The 16,910-nt window shown below is 37.3% G+C and overlaps 1 protein-coding gene across 17 annotated transcripts in view; it reads right to left on the bottom strand.

The window, feature by feature from the left end:
* The window catches only part of SETD5 (SET domain containing 5), a 76,233-nt gene that overhangs the window by 34,324 nt on the left and 24,999 nt on the right, over positions 1 to 16,910 (bottom strand). For 2 of the 17 annotated variants that reach the window (XM_014797593.2, XM_014797597.2), the window contains exons 2-10: positions 13,529 to 13,588; positions 10,261 to 10,447; positions 9,218 to 9,442; positions 5,699 to 5,891; positions 5,311 to 5,416; positions 4,777 to 4,985; positions 4,379 to 4,437; positions 3,476 to 3,654; positions 2,503 to 2,541 (exon numbers count right to left, since the gene is read on the bottom strand). In XM_014797593.2, the coding sequence (XP_014653079.2) occupies positions 2,503 to 2,541; positions 3,476 to 3,654; positions 4,379 to 4,437; positions 4,777 to 4,985; positions 5,311 to 5,416; positions 5,699 to 5,790 (684 nt within the window). In that variant the 5' untranslated portion in view covers positions 5,791 to 5,891; positions 9,218 to 9,442; positions 10,261 to 10,447; positions 13,529 to 13,588. Of the gene's footprint in view, positions 1 to 2,502; positions 2,542 to 3,475; positions 3,655 to 4,378; positions 4,438 to 4,631; positions 4,673 to 4,776; positions 4,986 to 5,080; positions 5,282 to 5,310; positions 5,417 to 5,698; positions 5,892 to 9,217; positions 9,443 to 10,260; positions 10,448 to 13,528; positions 13,589 to 16,910 lie in introns of those variants that run through there. The other 15 variants (XM_014797595.2, XM_087431415.1, XM_014797599.2 and 12 more) reach the window with 11 other exon arrangements.

The following is a 16,910-nucleotide window of genomic DNA, read 5'->3' as shown; positions in this document are numbered from 1 at the left end:
CGTGCTTGAGCTACAGAGACACAGCTTAGGTCTGACACATGTTCTCCTCCATGGTGTTCAAGACTTAAGGTGTCACCAGAAAACAAAACAAACACTGTTAGTGATGATGTCATACTAGTGATGACTAGGAGGAAAAGACATTACAGTACCAAAGCTACTTGCAAATCCACGTCCACACTAAACTTGCAAAAACAGGCATAAGAAAATTAAATATACTTTCCATGAATGATACAGAAAACATTTATGCCTATTATAAAAATCGCTTTCTTTCACTTTTGTGCTACTGGTTTTGATTAACTGTTGTCTACCATCCTTTCGCCAAGGAACAGGGAATTGGAAGGAAAAAATTAACACCACTCTTTTCTACGTTTCTCACTAATGTCAAAAAGACTGAACAATAAACAAAGGATCTAAGAAACACTTAAGGCCAACACACTGAGAACAGAATATCACTTGCGTGAGGTGTCAGTAGCAGCTGAGCAAAAGAAAAGTGCAAAACCTGAGATTTAAGGGTGCTTATAAGACTGGGGATTGGCGGTGGCCAAACAGTACTCCCAGGTTTAAGTATCCTGGAGTGAGCACTAAACTTAAGACTTGTTAGAATTAATGTATACTGGAAGCCTTTGCCACAGTATTAGCTGTTGTTCACTAATACACTCTGCCTACTCTGCTGTCCCATTCTTCAGGGTACTGGAGATCTCATCTCAGTGGGTTTAGAGCAGTGGTTCTCATTAGACGTGATTTTGCCCCTACGGAGACATGTGGTAATACCTGAAGTCATTTTTAATTATCACACCTGGATGGTGTGTGTTACTCGCACCTAGTGGGCAGATGCCAGGGATGCTGCTAAACCACCTACAATACAAAAGATAGTCCCCCTCAACAACCAAGAATTACTTGGTTTAAAATGTCAACAGTGCTGAGGGTGAGAAACCCTGTTTAGTGTACTCTCTAGAAAGGAAGCTCTTGACTTTGGGCTTAAAAATCCAAATGATAAATTCTTCCCATTCTTATGGCTCCCACCCAGATCTTTGGTGGAGTTCTTACTAATAATTAATTCTGAGTATAAAATTTGTAACTCAAGCTAGAATACTGATATGAGAATTAAAATAAACCGACCGTTTCTTTTAATGTATAAATTTGAACACACTTATGGGGCTACCTGTCAACATCTTGAAATACATGCAAGCAATATTTGGGGTTTATGTGTAGTTTTCTGGGAGAGTCATCAATAGTTTTCAAAAGGCTTCAAATCTCTTGAGGCAAGCTATAATAGCTGATAAAAGAGAAAAGGGCTTAACAGCTAGGATCAGGGCTACGACTGCCCCATAAATCTATTTAAGGTCCCCCCTAAGCAAATGAGGCAAAAATAAAGGGGCAGTTACAGCAAATGTAGCCTATTGCAGGCAATAGATCTAGCAAAGAAATTATTGTGTTCCAAGACATCCCAGGACTCTCATGCTCTTGGGCTGTAAGTCCTCTCCTATCTCCTTTTACAGATATATACAAGTCTATTTATAGGTATATACAAGGTGAGGCCTACAAATTTTAGATAAAGTGCCACCTGGGATCTTTGTTAACATCAGTCATATTGGTGCTCCATATATATTCCTAATAAAGCATATCCTCACCGAATGATTTTAATGTTTATGCCATATAACCATCAACAGGAAAGATCCTGCTTTTATACCATTTACACATTTAGGGATATTTATACTTATAGAATTAAACTAGATCTTAATTCTAATTAAATGCTTTGAAGACATAAATAATGGTTTGGGAGGTATGCTGTCCTCCTATATATACATAGGTAAAGGAAGATACTAGACAGTATAATCAAATCTCCTTTGGGCAAACTGTTTTTATCACCCAGCACCTAAAAGTCCCTTTAAACCCTTGCATGGAATTTCTGTATTCTCCAACTGCTCTCCAAAATCATGCCTCATAAGCTCTTTTATTTGCTAACTGAAGAAAAGAAACATGCTAGCATCATCAGTCTTCTATACCAAATAGATATGCCAGGAGAAAACAGTTCAAAAGTAAGTAATTCCAGTAAGAGTAATTCTTATCAATAGTACTAATTTCCTACCAATGAAATTTGTCCTTCCAAATGGTGACCAAAGCCCACATGGTGCTAGGGCGGGTGCACAAGAGACCCTGTATAACCAGAAAAACCTCAGTCCTGAGGTTGAGGCCAATCACAATGACAGAACACATCAGTCTCATTTTGTTTGGCAAAATGTCACTTACCCCCAGAAAAGCAGCTAATGAAAAAACCAGTAAATGAAGGCTGATTACAGAAAGGGAAAATATTTGAGAAAATGGCCAAGAAAATCTACTTTGTAGATAGAGAAAAGCTCTATGAAAACTGAATGGCAACAATTACAAACTAACGAAAAGCAGAGACCAAGATTCCCAGACCATCAATGTCAGGAAAGAAGACGACCAAAATGCAAGATCACAGTGAAGTAAAACACAGCATCAGGGAAGAATACCCCTTACCTTCATCCGCAAGGACTTCCGGGATCCCTCTCGAAATGCCTATCCCAAAGAGGAAAACAAGTAGAACAAAACAAAACTTGGTACCAAGAATGACAGTTACACCTATCTGAGACTAAAACTAAGGCAAGAACTAGTGTTCTAGTCTGTCCCCTTTTCCCTAGGTAATAAATACAATGGAATTCCCCATACTATTATCAAGAATAGGAGTGGCTCAAGGCCAGTGAACTCTGAGGCTAATTCCAATACTTTCCATAGTGGAATTAGGTAATTAACAGGGAAGAGCATGCATCACTTAAATCCTATATGCACCCCTGACACTAAAAGAAAAAGTAAATAAAAACGTTAAGTGAGGTTGCAGATTTACCAGTTTTGAAATTAAGAAGGAAACAAAGACCAATCCCCTTAACAAGGGGTGGGCAAGTCACCTAGGAGCAACAAAGTTGCTGTGATGGGGAAGAAAGAACACAAAACAGAAGAGGTTTCTCCTGGAGACTTTTTAGTTGAGAATACAGGAACGTGACTACAACCCTGAGGAAAGCCTAGACCATTCAAGAGATGTTTCCTGATTTTTTTCAAACAAGGAAAAAACAATCAACCCATTGACATGAGGTGGGCATGCACCAGGACAAGAATTTCACACTATGCTTTGGAACTGAGGAGGCAGCGAGATATTGTAAGGGTAGTAGAAGCCAAGACCAGAGGCTGCAGCATATATGGGCTCGTGCCAGGTGGGGCTGGGATTTCATACCTGGGATGGGGGTTGGAGTAGAAGAAATTTTGTGCCAATTGTGATGGTATGGAGTGGCAGAAGAGAGGTTGGTTTTGTATGTCCACAACACAGATTAGCTGATTTTTGCATATAGAGCCAAAGTGGCCCTTCACACATCTGAATCAAACTGCTTAAAAAGAATTTGGTGCATTCTTGGTCCAAAATTTAAGCTATTTCTACTTAAGAGACTTTTACCCTCCATACCTTGATTTTCTTCGTCTTTGGTGCTGCACGACCCTTTTCTGGACTCTTTTTGCGCTTCTTGGGTTTGGTTCTTCTAACAGTTAAGGTGATGCTTGTAGGTGTGTGCTGTGTTGCTGTATACAACACAGTGGAAGGAGAAAGCTCCTCATCCCAGCTTTCTGTTGCACTGCTATCCCCACCTGAAAAAAGGTTATACCATAGTTCATGTTGTAGCTTATTTCTTTAGATCTACCTCATATCCAGTAAGTCATTACTTCTACTATTTACTCTATCATCTGTAGAACACCATATCTACCTTCCATATGAAAACAAGATTCTTTCTATATCATTGAAATTACATCGTATATATTTCTCCCTTTGTATTTAGTCCCCAAGCTCTACTGCATCAATGTGTAACATAGAAAAAGGACTTTTTTTGTGCTCATAAGGAATATTTTGCTTGTTACAGGGCTAAAATATTGTTTCTGGATACATTTAATTTATTTATTTTTTAACTTTTTTTGTGAGGAAGATCAGGCCTGAGCTAACATCCATGCCAATCCTCCTCTTTCTTGCTGAGGAAGACTGGCCCTGAGCTAACATCCATGCCCATCTTCCTCCACTTTATGTGGGACGCCACCACAGCATGGCCTGACAAGCGGTGCGTCGGTGCACGTCCGGGATCTGAACCCAGGCCGCCAGAAGCAGAGCACGTGCACTTAACCGCTATGCCACGGGGCCGGCCCCACTGGATACATTTAATTCACAACAAGAAAATTACACAGTGGTCTTGAGAACACTTCTATCTCTTTTCATGAAAAGAGCTGGGGACCCTGGGAACTTACAGGAGGGGTTCTTGAGGCGAATATTTAAATAACAAAATATTATATGTCAAAATATGGGCCTAACCCATCTTTTGCTCACCTGATATGTTGTCCTGCTTCCGCCGATGAAGTCTAATAACCTTCCCCCTGCTCATTCCCCTAAAGAGGGAAAATAAACTTAAAGTAGTCCTTCCAACAGCATGCAGTACATCATTGCACACATGGGAGAAGTGTCTCTGCATATACTACCCCATTCCCTCCCACCTACCAAACGTTTCCAGGACATTAAATTTCATATCAAATTCAATAGCTTAAACATCAATCTCTCATTCCTTGTTGTCAGTAACTCTCACCTAGTGCAGAGAATTCGAGCCAAGGAGCACTAAGGAATCATCTACATTAACAAACACAAGAAAGAATACTTTGAGCTTTTCCCTACTAATAAGAAAACCTAATCCCAGCAACCCAGGCTTGAATTTAGATGGAACATGATCTTACCTGCACTTGTCACAGCTGAGAAGGAAGCCATCCTGAGAAAGACCACAAGGACACCAGGTAGGAACAGTCTCTCCTTCAGAGTTCGGGCTGTCTCCACAGCGTTCCTCTACGGGCGACGGCAGGCCATTCAGGTCAGAACGAGGGATGATCGTCTGGACAGGGGGAGAAGCAGGAGGTGTCGGAGGAGGAGGGGCTCCGTAATTATGATCCTGAAAATAAGATTTTTTAAATCAACAGTGTCCAAACACTGGCCCCTCTCTCCCCTAAAGTATGGTACATATGGAAAGAAAGAAGAAAGTAGTACCCTTTGTTTTTTGGCTTCAACCAGGAAAGTGATAAAACAAAATGCCAAGGTCAACTGGGACATAAAAACAAGAACAATGATGCAGGGCTAGACGTCCGCTGGAGGCAGGGAAGTGCAAAAGGGGCAACTTCGTCATGCTGCATATAAACATTTCAAGAAAGTCACAATGTATAAGAATGGATTACACTCCAGGAAGATCACTGCCTGGAGAGAAACAAATGCATACTCACAGCATAAGGCAGTCCTCGACACCCATGCCTCTGAGTGGTCCCATAATTATGAGTGGAATACACGCTCTTCTCATTAACTGCTGGACTAGCCTCCACAGATTCAGGGCTGCACAAAGGCGAAAAGCAATGCATGATAGCATAACACCTAATCTTCCCTTAAACTAAGACTTAAATTCTCATCCTAACCCCTCCTCTTTCCACAACCACCAGCCACTTGAATAAGAGAAAGACCTCAGTGAAACAATCTGATTAACATAACTAAGCCTACAAATAACAGTAGGAGTGTTATTAAATGTGGATTTGTGTGTAACATGAAGCCAGTACAGGCAGATGTCTCAAAGCAGGCACCTGGGATACAAGGTGTCCCTAATGACAAACACAAACGTACCAGCTGAGCAGGGAGTTTCCCCTAGAGAAGCCACTCTGGGCTGGTTTAGACTCAGAACTATTCTTCTTAATTGGATCTCTTAATACTTCCATGAAACCTCACATGACATTTGCAGTGAGTGGGATGATGAAAGTGCCTTCTGCACTGCCCCAGGGACCAGGCCCTCTTCCATTCACTACCAAGACAGGATACCCTGAAGAAAGTACAGGTAAAAACAATGGCATCTTATATTTATCATACCTCTCATCTTGATGAACCCCCAAACACTTTCAAATATTAGAGTAATAATTTCTCATCCACCAATGACATGCAAGCATATCAAGGACACAATTATTTAACAGCTGCATGGTAATACCATAGAACTTGGAAATAATCAAAACTGTACTCAGAAGTTACGTTAGTCTAGTGACAAATAACAGTAGTACTGGCTACCATTTTGAATCGCCTATTATTTGCTAGGTGCTTTATATGTATTAATTCATTTACTCTGCAACTACTAAACATGGTAAATAACACCCCATTTTTACAGAAGGGGAAGTTGAGGTGGTGAGATTACGTGACTTGGCACTAAGGTCACATACTGACAGAGCCAGGATTTGCAACAATGTCTGACTCCAAAGCCTGTGCTCTTTCCACTATGCCTAATTGGTTTGGAAACCAGGATAACATTTTACCTTTAAACAAAATTATGTGAGATCTTAAGTAACCAGGCTTAGTGAGAAGCTTGGTTTAGTATCTTTCTGTACCCTCACTGAGTGGGGAAAAAACGAAGCAAGTGCAATTTATTAGTATAAAAAAATTAAAAGTGTGCAAATTTAGAAATTTAATGTAAGTCTTTACTTGATAATAAAAAGGCATAGGTGGCAAAGGACAAAACTCAAGTTTCTGAGAAAAAAAGAACTTTAACTTTGCTAACTGGTTAGGTTCTGGGGAATTTTGAAAGATAATTAAGAAGTGCAATCGCTTGACTCTGCTGAACTAAATAATGGATTATCTGTGATTTAAATTAACCAGAACAGAGACTCACAAATTAGAAACTCCAAGGAAACACATAACTCAGCCTTAGAGATCAAAGGGTCTTTCAGGAAATCAAATAAGGCATACTGTTTGCTTCAAGTAATATACATCTTCCCTGCTTAGAAATACACAATATACAGCACTTTGCAGGAATAAAATGTGCAGTTCAATGTGGTGCAATGTCGGCTGAGAAGTGAGGGATAAAAGAAAATTCTGAGATATGTATCCAACTCACCCAGTTATATGCTCCAAAACTGTGAGAAGGGATCTTATTAATAACAGCAAAGGTAATTTCTAGGTGAAGAAGAACTTTAGACATAGGAAAGTATTCTCTGTTAGTGAAGTGCATGCATTTTATTACTTAAGAGTGTCTGTAAGATGGGAACTGGGGGGGATACATCAAGAATGCAGGTCAGTATTCTTGAGAAAAAGATGATCTGAACATGGCTCACTGAGAGGCAATCAGCTCTGAGTATTAGGAAACAGGTGGGGTTTCCTAAATGAAACCAAAGGCAAACAAGCATTAATAAAATGAAGGTAGAATTTAGTTTCTATAATGGACAGTTAAGAGACAGTAATAACTTTATGCAACATTGTTAATTTACTAGATAAACAAGTATCCCAAAGAGCTGTACATATTTTATATAAGAGATTTTGTACCATTAAACACATGGGGTGAAACATGATAGCTGTTTATTAGGAATGGATTTATTTTTGGACGGGAAAAAGGAAAGTGGCATGAAATAAAAGATGGCCATGGAGATGGAGCTATGTTGGTTGTATCTTACCCATCTCCAAACTGAGTAAATATGAACATATGCACTTCATGTGCAAGTCTAGGGAATAAAAATAAAATGTATATTGTGGAGGTTAAAAGGCCATCCCACTTCATAATACTTTCTAGTCAAGCACAGCATTTAATACATTGCTATGCATGCCAAATACTAAAATTTACTCATATCTTTTGATGAGGAAACTTTGCAATTTCCATACTGGTTACTGATTAATAAATAGTTATATGCTGGCAGGTAACTACAGGATTTCCTAGGATATTCCTTGACATATATTCAGCTCTTATCTATATTTTAAAATATGGATTAAAAATTTGGAATGTTAGGATTGCATGTCTTGTTAGCCAATCGTTTTATGCAAAAGTATTTATAGCCTTTCTTCCCCTATGTTTGAACTGCTATGACAGTCGGGTACGTACACAGAAGCCATGCTTACAACAGATATACTCCATCAATTGTGTTCTAAGTACAATATGCAATCTGCTGCTATAATGTTACCTCTTGGAAAATGTCTGAAATTCATTTATGGCAGTATTGTAAAATCAGAAAAATCTTTGCTTCTATTATAACATCTAGAGGTTTTCCTACAAATATACAAAAAAAATGCATAGTGCATATCGTTGTCATCAGATTTAAAATCCCATGAGGTAAGGTCTAGGTCTTCTATTTAGGTGGGTATGTTGCCCTTCATACCAGGTTTAATCTTAAGAGTGCCCAGAACAGTGGAATATGCATGACAGAGGAATATGCATGGTGAAGTGTTAACAAATACTATCTATATTTTAACAGATTGGTACGAAAGCTAACTGTTGAATTCTCTTGCTTTGTAGAAATACTAAAGGAATAACTGTGTAATTAGTTACAACCACAGTAACAGAAATCTGTTTGGAGATTATAGATTAAAACATTTCAGGAAATAGAAACACTGCAGTCAAATTTTTAGGCTAGAAGTATTTTTTATTTCTTCAATTACTTTTGGACTCCCTAGCAACATTTATGGGCAATCATCTCTGTATATTGGGAAAAAATACCAGTTTTAAGAATACTTGCTTTAGGTCTTTTTCTTATCTACTAATCTCAAACTCATTGATTTAATCTTTTTGTTGAAATTTCTCACAAAAGTTAATGCTATCTACCTATATAGTTTGTTAATCCATACAGGAGGCTAGTGGTTGACTTTATAAAAATCCATTAACACTATACAAACTATGTTATCTACTAACGCAGGAAGATTTTTCAGTAGTTTATTAGGGAAACAGTTATAAAATTGGAAGTCTCAGCTACTGGCATAACTAAAATCTTAGCATGCAAAAAAATAAAAAAACAAAACAGGAAAAAAAGCCATGGAAGGAACACAATCCACCCTTCCCCATCCCCCTCCCTCCATCTTTCTTCTTATATGGAATAAGGGCAAAAAATGCTTTCAATTCTAGACCACCCCAGAATATAATATATTGCTTTTTAGGGTAGCTTCATTTTAAGTCTTCCTCTTTAACAAAGTCAGCAAACAGTTAAGTTATCCTATGAGGCCTTGAAGAAATGTACATGCTCTTTACTAACATTCTCAGTTTTAAGGAAGAAAACCACTATTAATCAGGGATGCAGTTGAACCCAGAGTTCTGGTACAGTTGCTTTGCTTTGCTGAAGGGGGAAGAATCCCCAGGGATTGTGAAAATGGCAAGAGAAACAGGGCAATTAGAGCAACACCCACCTCACTCAAGAAGTGGCTGTGGGATCAAGAGTCTGAACTGGACCTGAACATATTCAAAACACCAGGATTTTTCCAGCCCAGACCCTAATCCCTGGTACTGCCTGGAATAGACTTGGCTTCTGGGGGTGTGCTGCCCCCTAGGCCCCTTGGGTCTCTTTCGCTGGACTTTCACATCCTGGTGTAGTGCCACTTCGTCTTGAAAGGTAGGGGGCTTCCACTTCCTTTCTGTAAGCAAGGAAGATTGGGTACAAGGGAGGTAAAAGGACAAGAGGGGGAATCTGTGAGCAGGGGGAATCTTGGACAACTTAAAAGAGAAGGGATACAAAAAGCTAAAATTTTTAAAACTGTGAATAATATATAAAGTTTTATAATGAAGGCCTACCTTCATTGCCATTTGGCACTTAAATTCTTCAAGAATTGAGAGTCTATTTTAGGGATTGGGCTTTTTGACAAACTGAATTCCTAAAGCTGCTCTTAGCTGAAAAAAAAGTTTGGTACCACTGATTTTGAAGGTCCTCTTTCTAGGCAATGAATATTATAAAAAATAGAATGACACTGCTTTCTGTTTTCTACCCCAAATGTCAGAAGGTCTAAGTAACCTGTCCATATAAAGTTTCAGCCCCTTTACTCTACAACATTGAGAAGTACATAGGAAGAGGCCTTCAAGGAAAATCAGTTGGAGAGAACTCCTCCCTATCTCCATCCATCAGAATAATCATTAACTCTACAGAAGCAGGTATTGACACCTACTTTATTTCGATCTTCCCCACCCATCAAAACTAACGAAAATGTAATCACTACTTTACAAATTTAACTCAATTATTTGCTCGGAAATCCTGTCCCCCAAATTCTTTTCCTCCCTCTTCTCTTCTAACTCTTTTTTTCCTCCAGCTTCTATGGGTGAAAAGGAAAGGTCTAATATCATTTATAGTGGGCTAGGCTTGGGTATAGAAAATACTACAAATTTATTATTAGATGCCCATAAGAAAGCTGTCTCCACATAAACTGCTAATGCACCTACTACCTAAGGAAGTAGCACTTACTCTGATCCAGCAGCCATATCTGAGTAGGATGTATCTGGTGTGGTGACTCCCAGAGGGATTGCAATGCTCATGACGTCCAACACAGCAGAAAGTAGAAATCACGGGGTCCAATTAATGGAGACTGGCCACTCTGAGAGTGGGGGTGAGCTGCGGAGCCTCAACCAACATGTTATGGACATGAGGAAGCCTGCCATAGAAAAGAAAAATATGTAGTAACCAGAGAGTTCTTTAAATTTATCCTAAAGGCTACTGAATGTTTTTCCATTTTTTGAACAAGGCTTTTAAGGGATAAATATAAAAGAAGTACAGCAATGGATCTACACATTGTCCCATGTTTACTCTGTAATGCATTAATATTCCACAAAGAGAGGAAGAAAAAGTTATGCTTACTTTTCATTTCTATTTTAATTTTTCTTTTCTTTTCAGATAAAGGGAAAGTAATTGTCTACGTAGCTCATTAATAAGCACATTTCCCCCATTCTACAAATGCTCATCAAACAAAATTTTCTGGCAGCTAAGACCTAAGAAACAAGTCTTAAAATACAGGATGGTTAATAGAAATATCATAGTTTAACTAAATTCTTTAACAATTCAAGATCTTCATTTAAACTTTTTTTTCTATTCCACAAATAAATGCAGTTTTACCAGGAGCTAATGGTAAATTAAATGATAAAATTCCAAATTAAATATGATAAAAGAGATCAACTTGTTTATATTTGATTGGATACAGCTGCTTCTTACTGCCTTCTTTCGTCACAGAATGCTCTTTTCCTTTCTTTTAAACCATTTTAACTATAATTTTGGGAGAAGATGCAATTTTTTTTTTTTTTGAGGAAGATTAGCCCTGAGCTAACATCTGTTGCCAATCCTCCTCTTTTTGCTGAGGAAGATTGGCCCTGGGCTAACATCCATGCCCATCTTCCTCTCTTTTATAAGTGGGACGCCTGCCACAGCATGGCTTGATAAGCGGTGCGTTGGTCCATGTCGGGGATCCAAACCTGCGAACCCCGGGCCACAGAAGCGGAGTGTGCGAACTTAACCACTACCCCACCAGGCTGGCCCCAGAAGATGCAATTATTTTAACAACTATATTTGTGAGATAATATCCACTGCCAGGTGTGAATAAAAACATAAACCACAGTACCGTTCCATGATAAAGATTAGAAAATTTTGTATGGAAAAGGAGTGAGGATACCTTGAGTTGGTGACCACAACCAGTGGAATTTGGGAACAGAAAGACTCACAAACTACTGAAGTGTAAAAAAGCAAAAGTAGATTAAGAGATTTGGAGGTATGATGCAAAGAGAAAAAACTGTACTTTGCATGATTTTACGTTAGTGGTTTTGTATTAACATTAAAAAACCATTAAAAGGACCAAACAACAAGCATTTTATGTGGGAGGGAAGAAAGAAAATGTGAATGTCAAAGATTCAGGTTATTACAGATTTTTGCAAAAATACTACAAAAAGAGTCATGATTGATATACTGATTCATGATAAGACAAATAAGACAGTAGAAAAGTCAAATGATTATTTATACTAAAAAACCCAAATGGAATGAAAAGTACATGATATTGAGTCAATCCAGGGGATTTAAGGCAAATTTCAAACGGTAGATGATGTGAGGTGCTTGAATCTTATTTTGATATATGAAGCAAATTTATGTGGATAAGAAAATAAATTGTAAACAGTGAATCAGGCCAAGATTTTTAAGGCATAAAGATAAACTACTCTTTCGTGTTGCTATTTTAGAATGACAGAACAGCTATAAACTGCTATAAGCAGTCTTCCCTGGCACCTATACTTTGAAACAGCTAGATCTCACCAACGGATCTAGGACTCTCCAAATCTGGGTGTGGCACTACACCCATTCCAACTTAACTGGAGGTGACATATTGCTAGACTCGGGACTGAAATGAAAAGGAAAAAAATCTTCCTATCTGTTGCTTCCTCACAGCTCATAAAAGAGAAGTGATTAATATAACTTTCTGCCTTTGGGCTAATCTTACACACAGATGTTTCCTTTCCCTAACAATATATCCAAACAGAAATTTAGGCAGTACATCCTCCAAACCTCTGGGAAATTGAAATAAAATCTACAAATGATGGAAGAGAAAATACATATCAAATAAGCCCCAAAGAGCACAGTTAAATATTGGAGATAGTTGGTTACAACTCTCTCTAATTTTAGTATGACTGTATAATTGAAATTAAAAAAAAAAAAGCCCAGAGGTTGCCTGGTTTGATAACCAGATCAGAGTCTGATAATGATCATACCTCCCCCGACCAATATAGGAATCTGAATCATGTGTTATATTTTCAGTAAAGGACAAAAAAAAGTTACTCAACACCATTAAAAATCCTTTGTCACAGCCATTACTATTATATGCCCATAAAAAAAGTAGGCTTCTAGATAAAAGAAAACTTATAAACCTAAGCTAATGTTTAAAAGGAAAAGATGAAAAATTTACTCCAGATAATAGCTGCTTAATGAATGAATAAACGATTAATACATTCCTTAATGAAATCCCAACCCATCTAATTTGGATAGTTGATAACTTTAAGAAACACTAAGTAGTTAACTATGAATTTCTTTCATGAATTCCTCCATTTTCCTTTTGTCTAGTTTTACATGATCCTTCCACTCTTCTGATGAAGACAATCATTATAGGTTAGCTTGGCCATCTTGTTCTAAATAATGTTTTCACAATATTGGGGCTTCTTAATTCAAAAAATGATAACAAAACCAAATTTCTCATATAACCCTGAGAGTAGTTCCTTCCTCTAATGACACTCTGCAAAATGTAGCTATTAAAATGTTAACTGAAGAACTTTTAACAGATTGTTCTATATGCAATATTTTCTTATTACAATCACTCTATAGTTTTATAAACCAAGACAATGGACTCATAGTTTAGTTTACCAAGCTTAGTAGTTATAGCAGTTATTAATTTATCACATAGTTTGAAGAGCGTCCTAGAGAGAGTAGTAAGAATTAACTCTGTCTCTAGGTGGAACAATTTCAAGATATCTTTCACTTGTTAATTTGTCTGTCTCTTCCTACCAGAATATAAACTCTATGAGGTCAGGGATTTTTGTTTTATCTTCTACTGTAGTTCCAATGTCCAGAACAATGTCCGGCACATACAGGGTGTTTGAGAAATACTTGCTAAGTGAATTATGATCACCATTATCTCAACATATGATTTTAACATTCATTAAAATACAAAAATTAAAATGAATTAAAAGAGTTTATTTGGCTCAGTCACCTTTTTATAGACCTCTGAATATGAAGTCCCAAAAAATTATCTTCCAGTAGCTCTGAAGACCTAGAAAAAGTTGAGACACAAATTAGTACAGAAAGAACACTGATGGATACAGAATAGAATTCTACAGAAATAATATTTTAATGATAATTTTATGTTTAATTTCTGTAAACATATTGCCTTGTTTACCAACCAATGTTCCACCTAGTACTGTATTTTTGTCCTTTAACCTTTATATCCTATTTTCCTGTAAAGTCAGGACCTAAATAAAGGGTAGAAAAGGAAATTATCTTTATTTGACTTAAGAAGTGGCAAATACTTTATTATATCACTAGGTAATCCTTCACTTTCCTTCAAATTAGAATTCTCTCCCATTTCCCAAGAAATTCCTCTCTCTCTATCTTTCCTAGGAGATGCTTCTCTTCTCCAGTCACCCCTTCCTAAATTCAGAGGCTTTTCTGTAATCAAATGTCAAATTTACTCTCCAGTCAGACAAGGACCTACCATCACCTATTTAAAGTACAAGTTCATATGATTCCTTCCTTCCTCCCACTCCACCCCACCTATCTTCTTGTCCAACTATAGTAAAAGAGTGACAAAAAGGAATCAATTCTATTTGTGGCCAACTCCATAATGGAAACATGTGGAAAAACAGAGCCTTAATCAATTTTCCACTCTCCAAAAACGAAAATAAAATAGGTCATGATCCAGTACTTTTGGGAGAAAAAAGTCAAACTTAACATAAGCCAGAATGAGGTATTAACACTTGACATGTTAATATATCATTATATGTGAAAAGAGCTGTTCATGGGATTCCAATTACCAAGCAGTAGAGAGGAAATGTACTCTATGTTGATATTTTATGGATTTCCAATTTATTAAAAATTGGAAAATAACTATTCTTTAGAAACAATTTTAAAAGAGCATACTCGGGATTATAAAAACAAAAGGTATGAAGGTAGCAGTAAAAAGAAGGAAGAAAAAAATTAAATAAACCAAGGAATAAAAAGTAGACTCCTTTAGCAACAATAAATAAGAAAGATAAGAAATGACAGGAGAAAAGGAGAAATAAGTATATGAGTGTATGGTAGGGGGAAAAATAAATGCATCAGAATTTCAACTTCATTTCAATTTAACTATTTCCAGAACAGTCCATTAGAATCTGCAGGAACACTAACTAGTAAGTTCTTGCATTCAGAAGTAGAACCAGACTGTCTCCTAATACTGAGTACTCTTTTGAGAAGTCACCATTCACATACCGTTTCTAGAGAAAAGGCTGTTAAAGAGAACATGCCAGAAATGGTTTATAATTACTCCTGTCTTTTTAACTGGGTTCAGAAATGGTCAATAGCCTTTGTATTTGTCATTCTGACAGTCTCTTCTCTATATGACTAGCTGAAAGCACAAGACCCATGTGATCTGTCTGGTCACTCTCAGAGAAGACAGACAAAAAGTGTTTTAAGAACAATTCTAACAGAGATTTCAGAAAAAGTAATTGCATCAGCCAGGTGAGCCGGAAGCAGCTGGGAGACAAGAGTCCAATGAACAGCCAATCCAATGAAAGAAATTTAGAACAAGTCTGCTTCAGTAATCCTGTGAAGAGGACTGGCAGGAAGAGGAGTGCCGCTTCAGAAAGAGAACAGGCCTCATATGCTTCAGACAGTCTTTGTACTGAGGCTGTGGACCTTGGCCATTCTCCCAGAAATGATGCAATCCTGATGAACAAGATCTGCTGCCAGAGAAACAATTGTTAACAGCCTATGCAGACAGCAACTCAGCCAAGAAGCAATCTCTGATCAACCCTCTCCACAAACCACCAGAAACCCAAATCTCTTCCTCAATTTCAGTCTCTGATAAAACATTTAAGTGAATATATATTTAGATATATATGAACAAGCCATATTCTCAAAATGTCCCTTTTTTAAAGTTCCTTTGGCTTTACAATATCTATCATCCATCATTTAATTTTAAATAAAACACTGAGAGCATTTTTACTTTCATGAATATAATTCTCCAAGCATATTAACAGCAAGGTATTTAGACTGAAATTTTACACATGTTTTCCTCACTCTCATAAGAAAACATTTTGCGAGGTAGTGGCTTCCTTAAGTATGAAAATCACTCTGGAATCTAGGGCCCAATTACGAGATTTCAAAGTAAGGACAAATATACATACTCACTAATTCAGGGCCAGACAGGTATTTTTATAGATATTTAAAAAATTATGTGAAATTCAATACGCTAAAAATAGGCGTGTATTAGAGAAAAAGAGAAAAATCTCTTCTTGCTTAGGCTGACATTAAAGGTAGGTTGAGGGGCTGGCCCAGTGGCGCAAGCAGTTAAGTGTGCGCACTCCGCTGCGGTGGTCCGGGGTTCGCCAGTTCGGATCCCGGGCGCGCACCAACACATCGCTTGGCAGGCCATGCTGTGGTGGCGTCCCATATAAAGTGGAGGAAGATGGGCATGGATGTTAGCCCAGGGCCAGTCTTCCTCAGCAAAAAGAGAAGGATTGGCAGATGTTAGCTCAGGGCTGATCTTCCTCACAAAAAAAAATAAAATAAAATAAAGGTAGGTTGAGTAATATCATCACACTTTGCAATGCCCACCTTCCTCAAGGACAACAACATTACTTTGAATCTTATAAGAGGGTTAATGATTATTTTTATTCTATTAGCCACAACTTACTATTTTAGAATCTAACTTAAAAATATTCTCAATTTAAAAGTCCTTCCTAGATTCCTCATCTCCTAGGCCTGGTTTTTTTCCAGAGCTTTGTTATCAGGGTGTTCACACAGTATTGTTATAAAATTATTAGGATTTTTTTCTCACTAAATAAAAGACCCTGCATAAAACAAACCTCAGTTCTCTAAACTCCAACCAGCCAGAAGCCCCACTAACCAAATTTTTTCCTTTTGAAAGCAATAACCCTTAAACTGGGATTCACTAAAAAACACAAGCATCTAATATATTCAGCCCAATCTACTATCCCTAGATTTAAACTATTTAATCGTGAAAATTAACAGATACATAGAATAACTCTGAAGCAATAAAAGATCTTTAATAGGCCAATAAATGGATAAATTTAACTCAGCTAAGAAAAAAAAAACATTTTGGGAAAATTTTCAGTAAGGGTTAAAAGAAAATACTCATTAATTTTAAGATTCCATTTCTGAACCTACTGATTATTCAAAACTTTTTCATACATCTAAGTTGAATTTATTCTTAAATACTTCTTCACTTCAATTTCCTTCTTTTGAATGACTACAAAATAGTAAAAAGGGGAGATGGGGAAAGAATATTAGAAGGTTTCTTTGTATGATTATTACCCGCAATTTAATTTTCAAATCACAGAACAGTTCCAAATGCAGAATAAATATATGAATGC

Source organism: Ceratotherium simum, chromosome 5 (genome assembly GCF_057802395.1).
Source record: "Ceratotherium simum simum isolate JZ-2026a chromosome 5, ASM5780239v1, whole genome shotgun sequence".
In the NCBI taxonomy this organism is placed as follows: Eukaryota; Metazoa; Chordata; class Mammalia; order Perissodactyla; family Rhinocerotidae; genus Ceratotherium; species Ceratotherium simum.
Note: the sequence above shows the minus strand (reverse complement) of the source record. Positions and strands in the feature narration are given on the sequence as shown.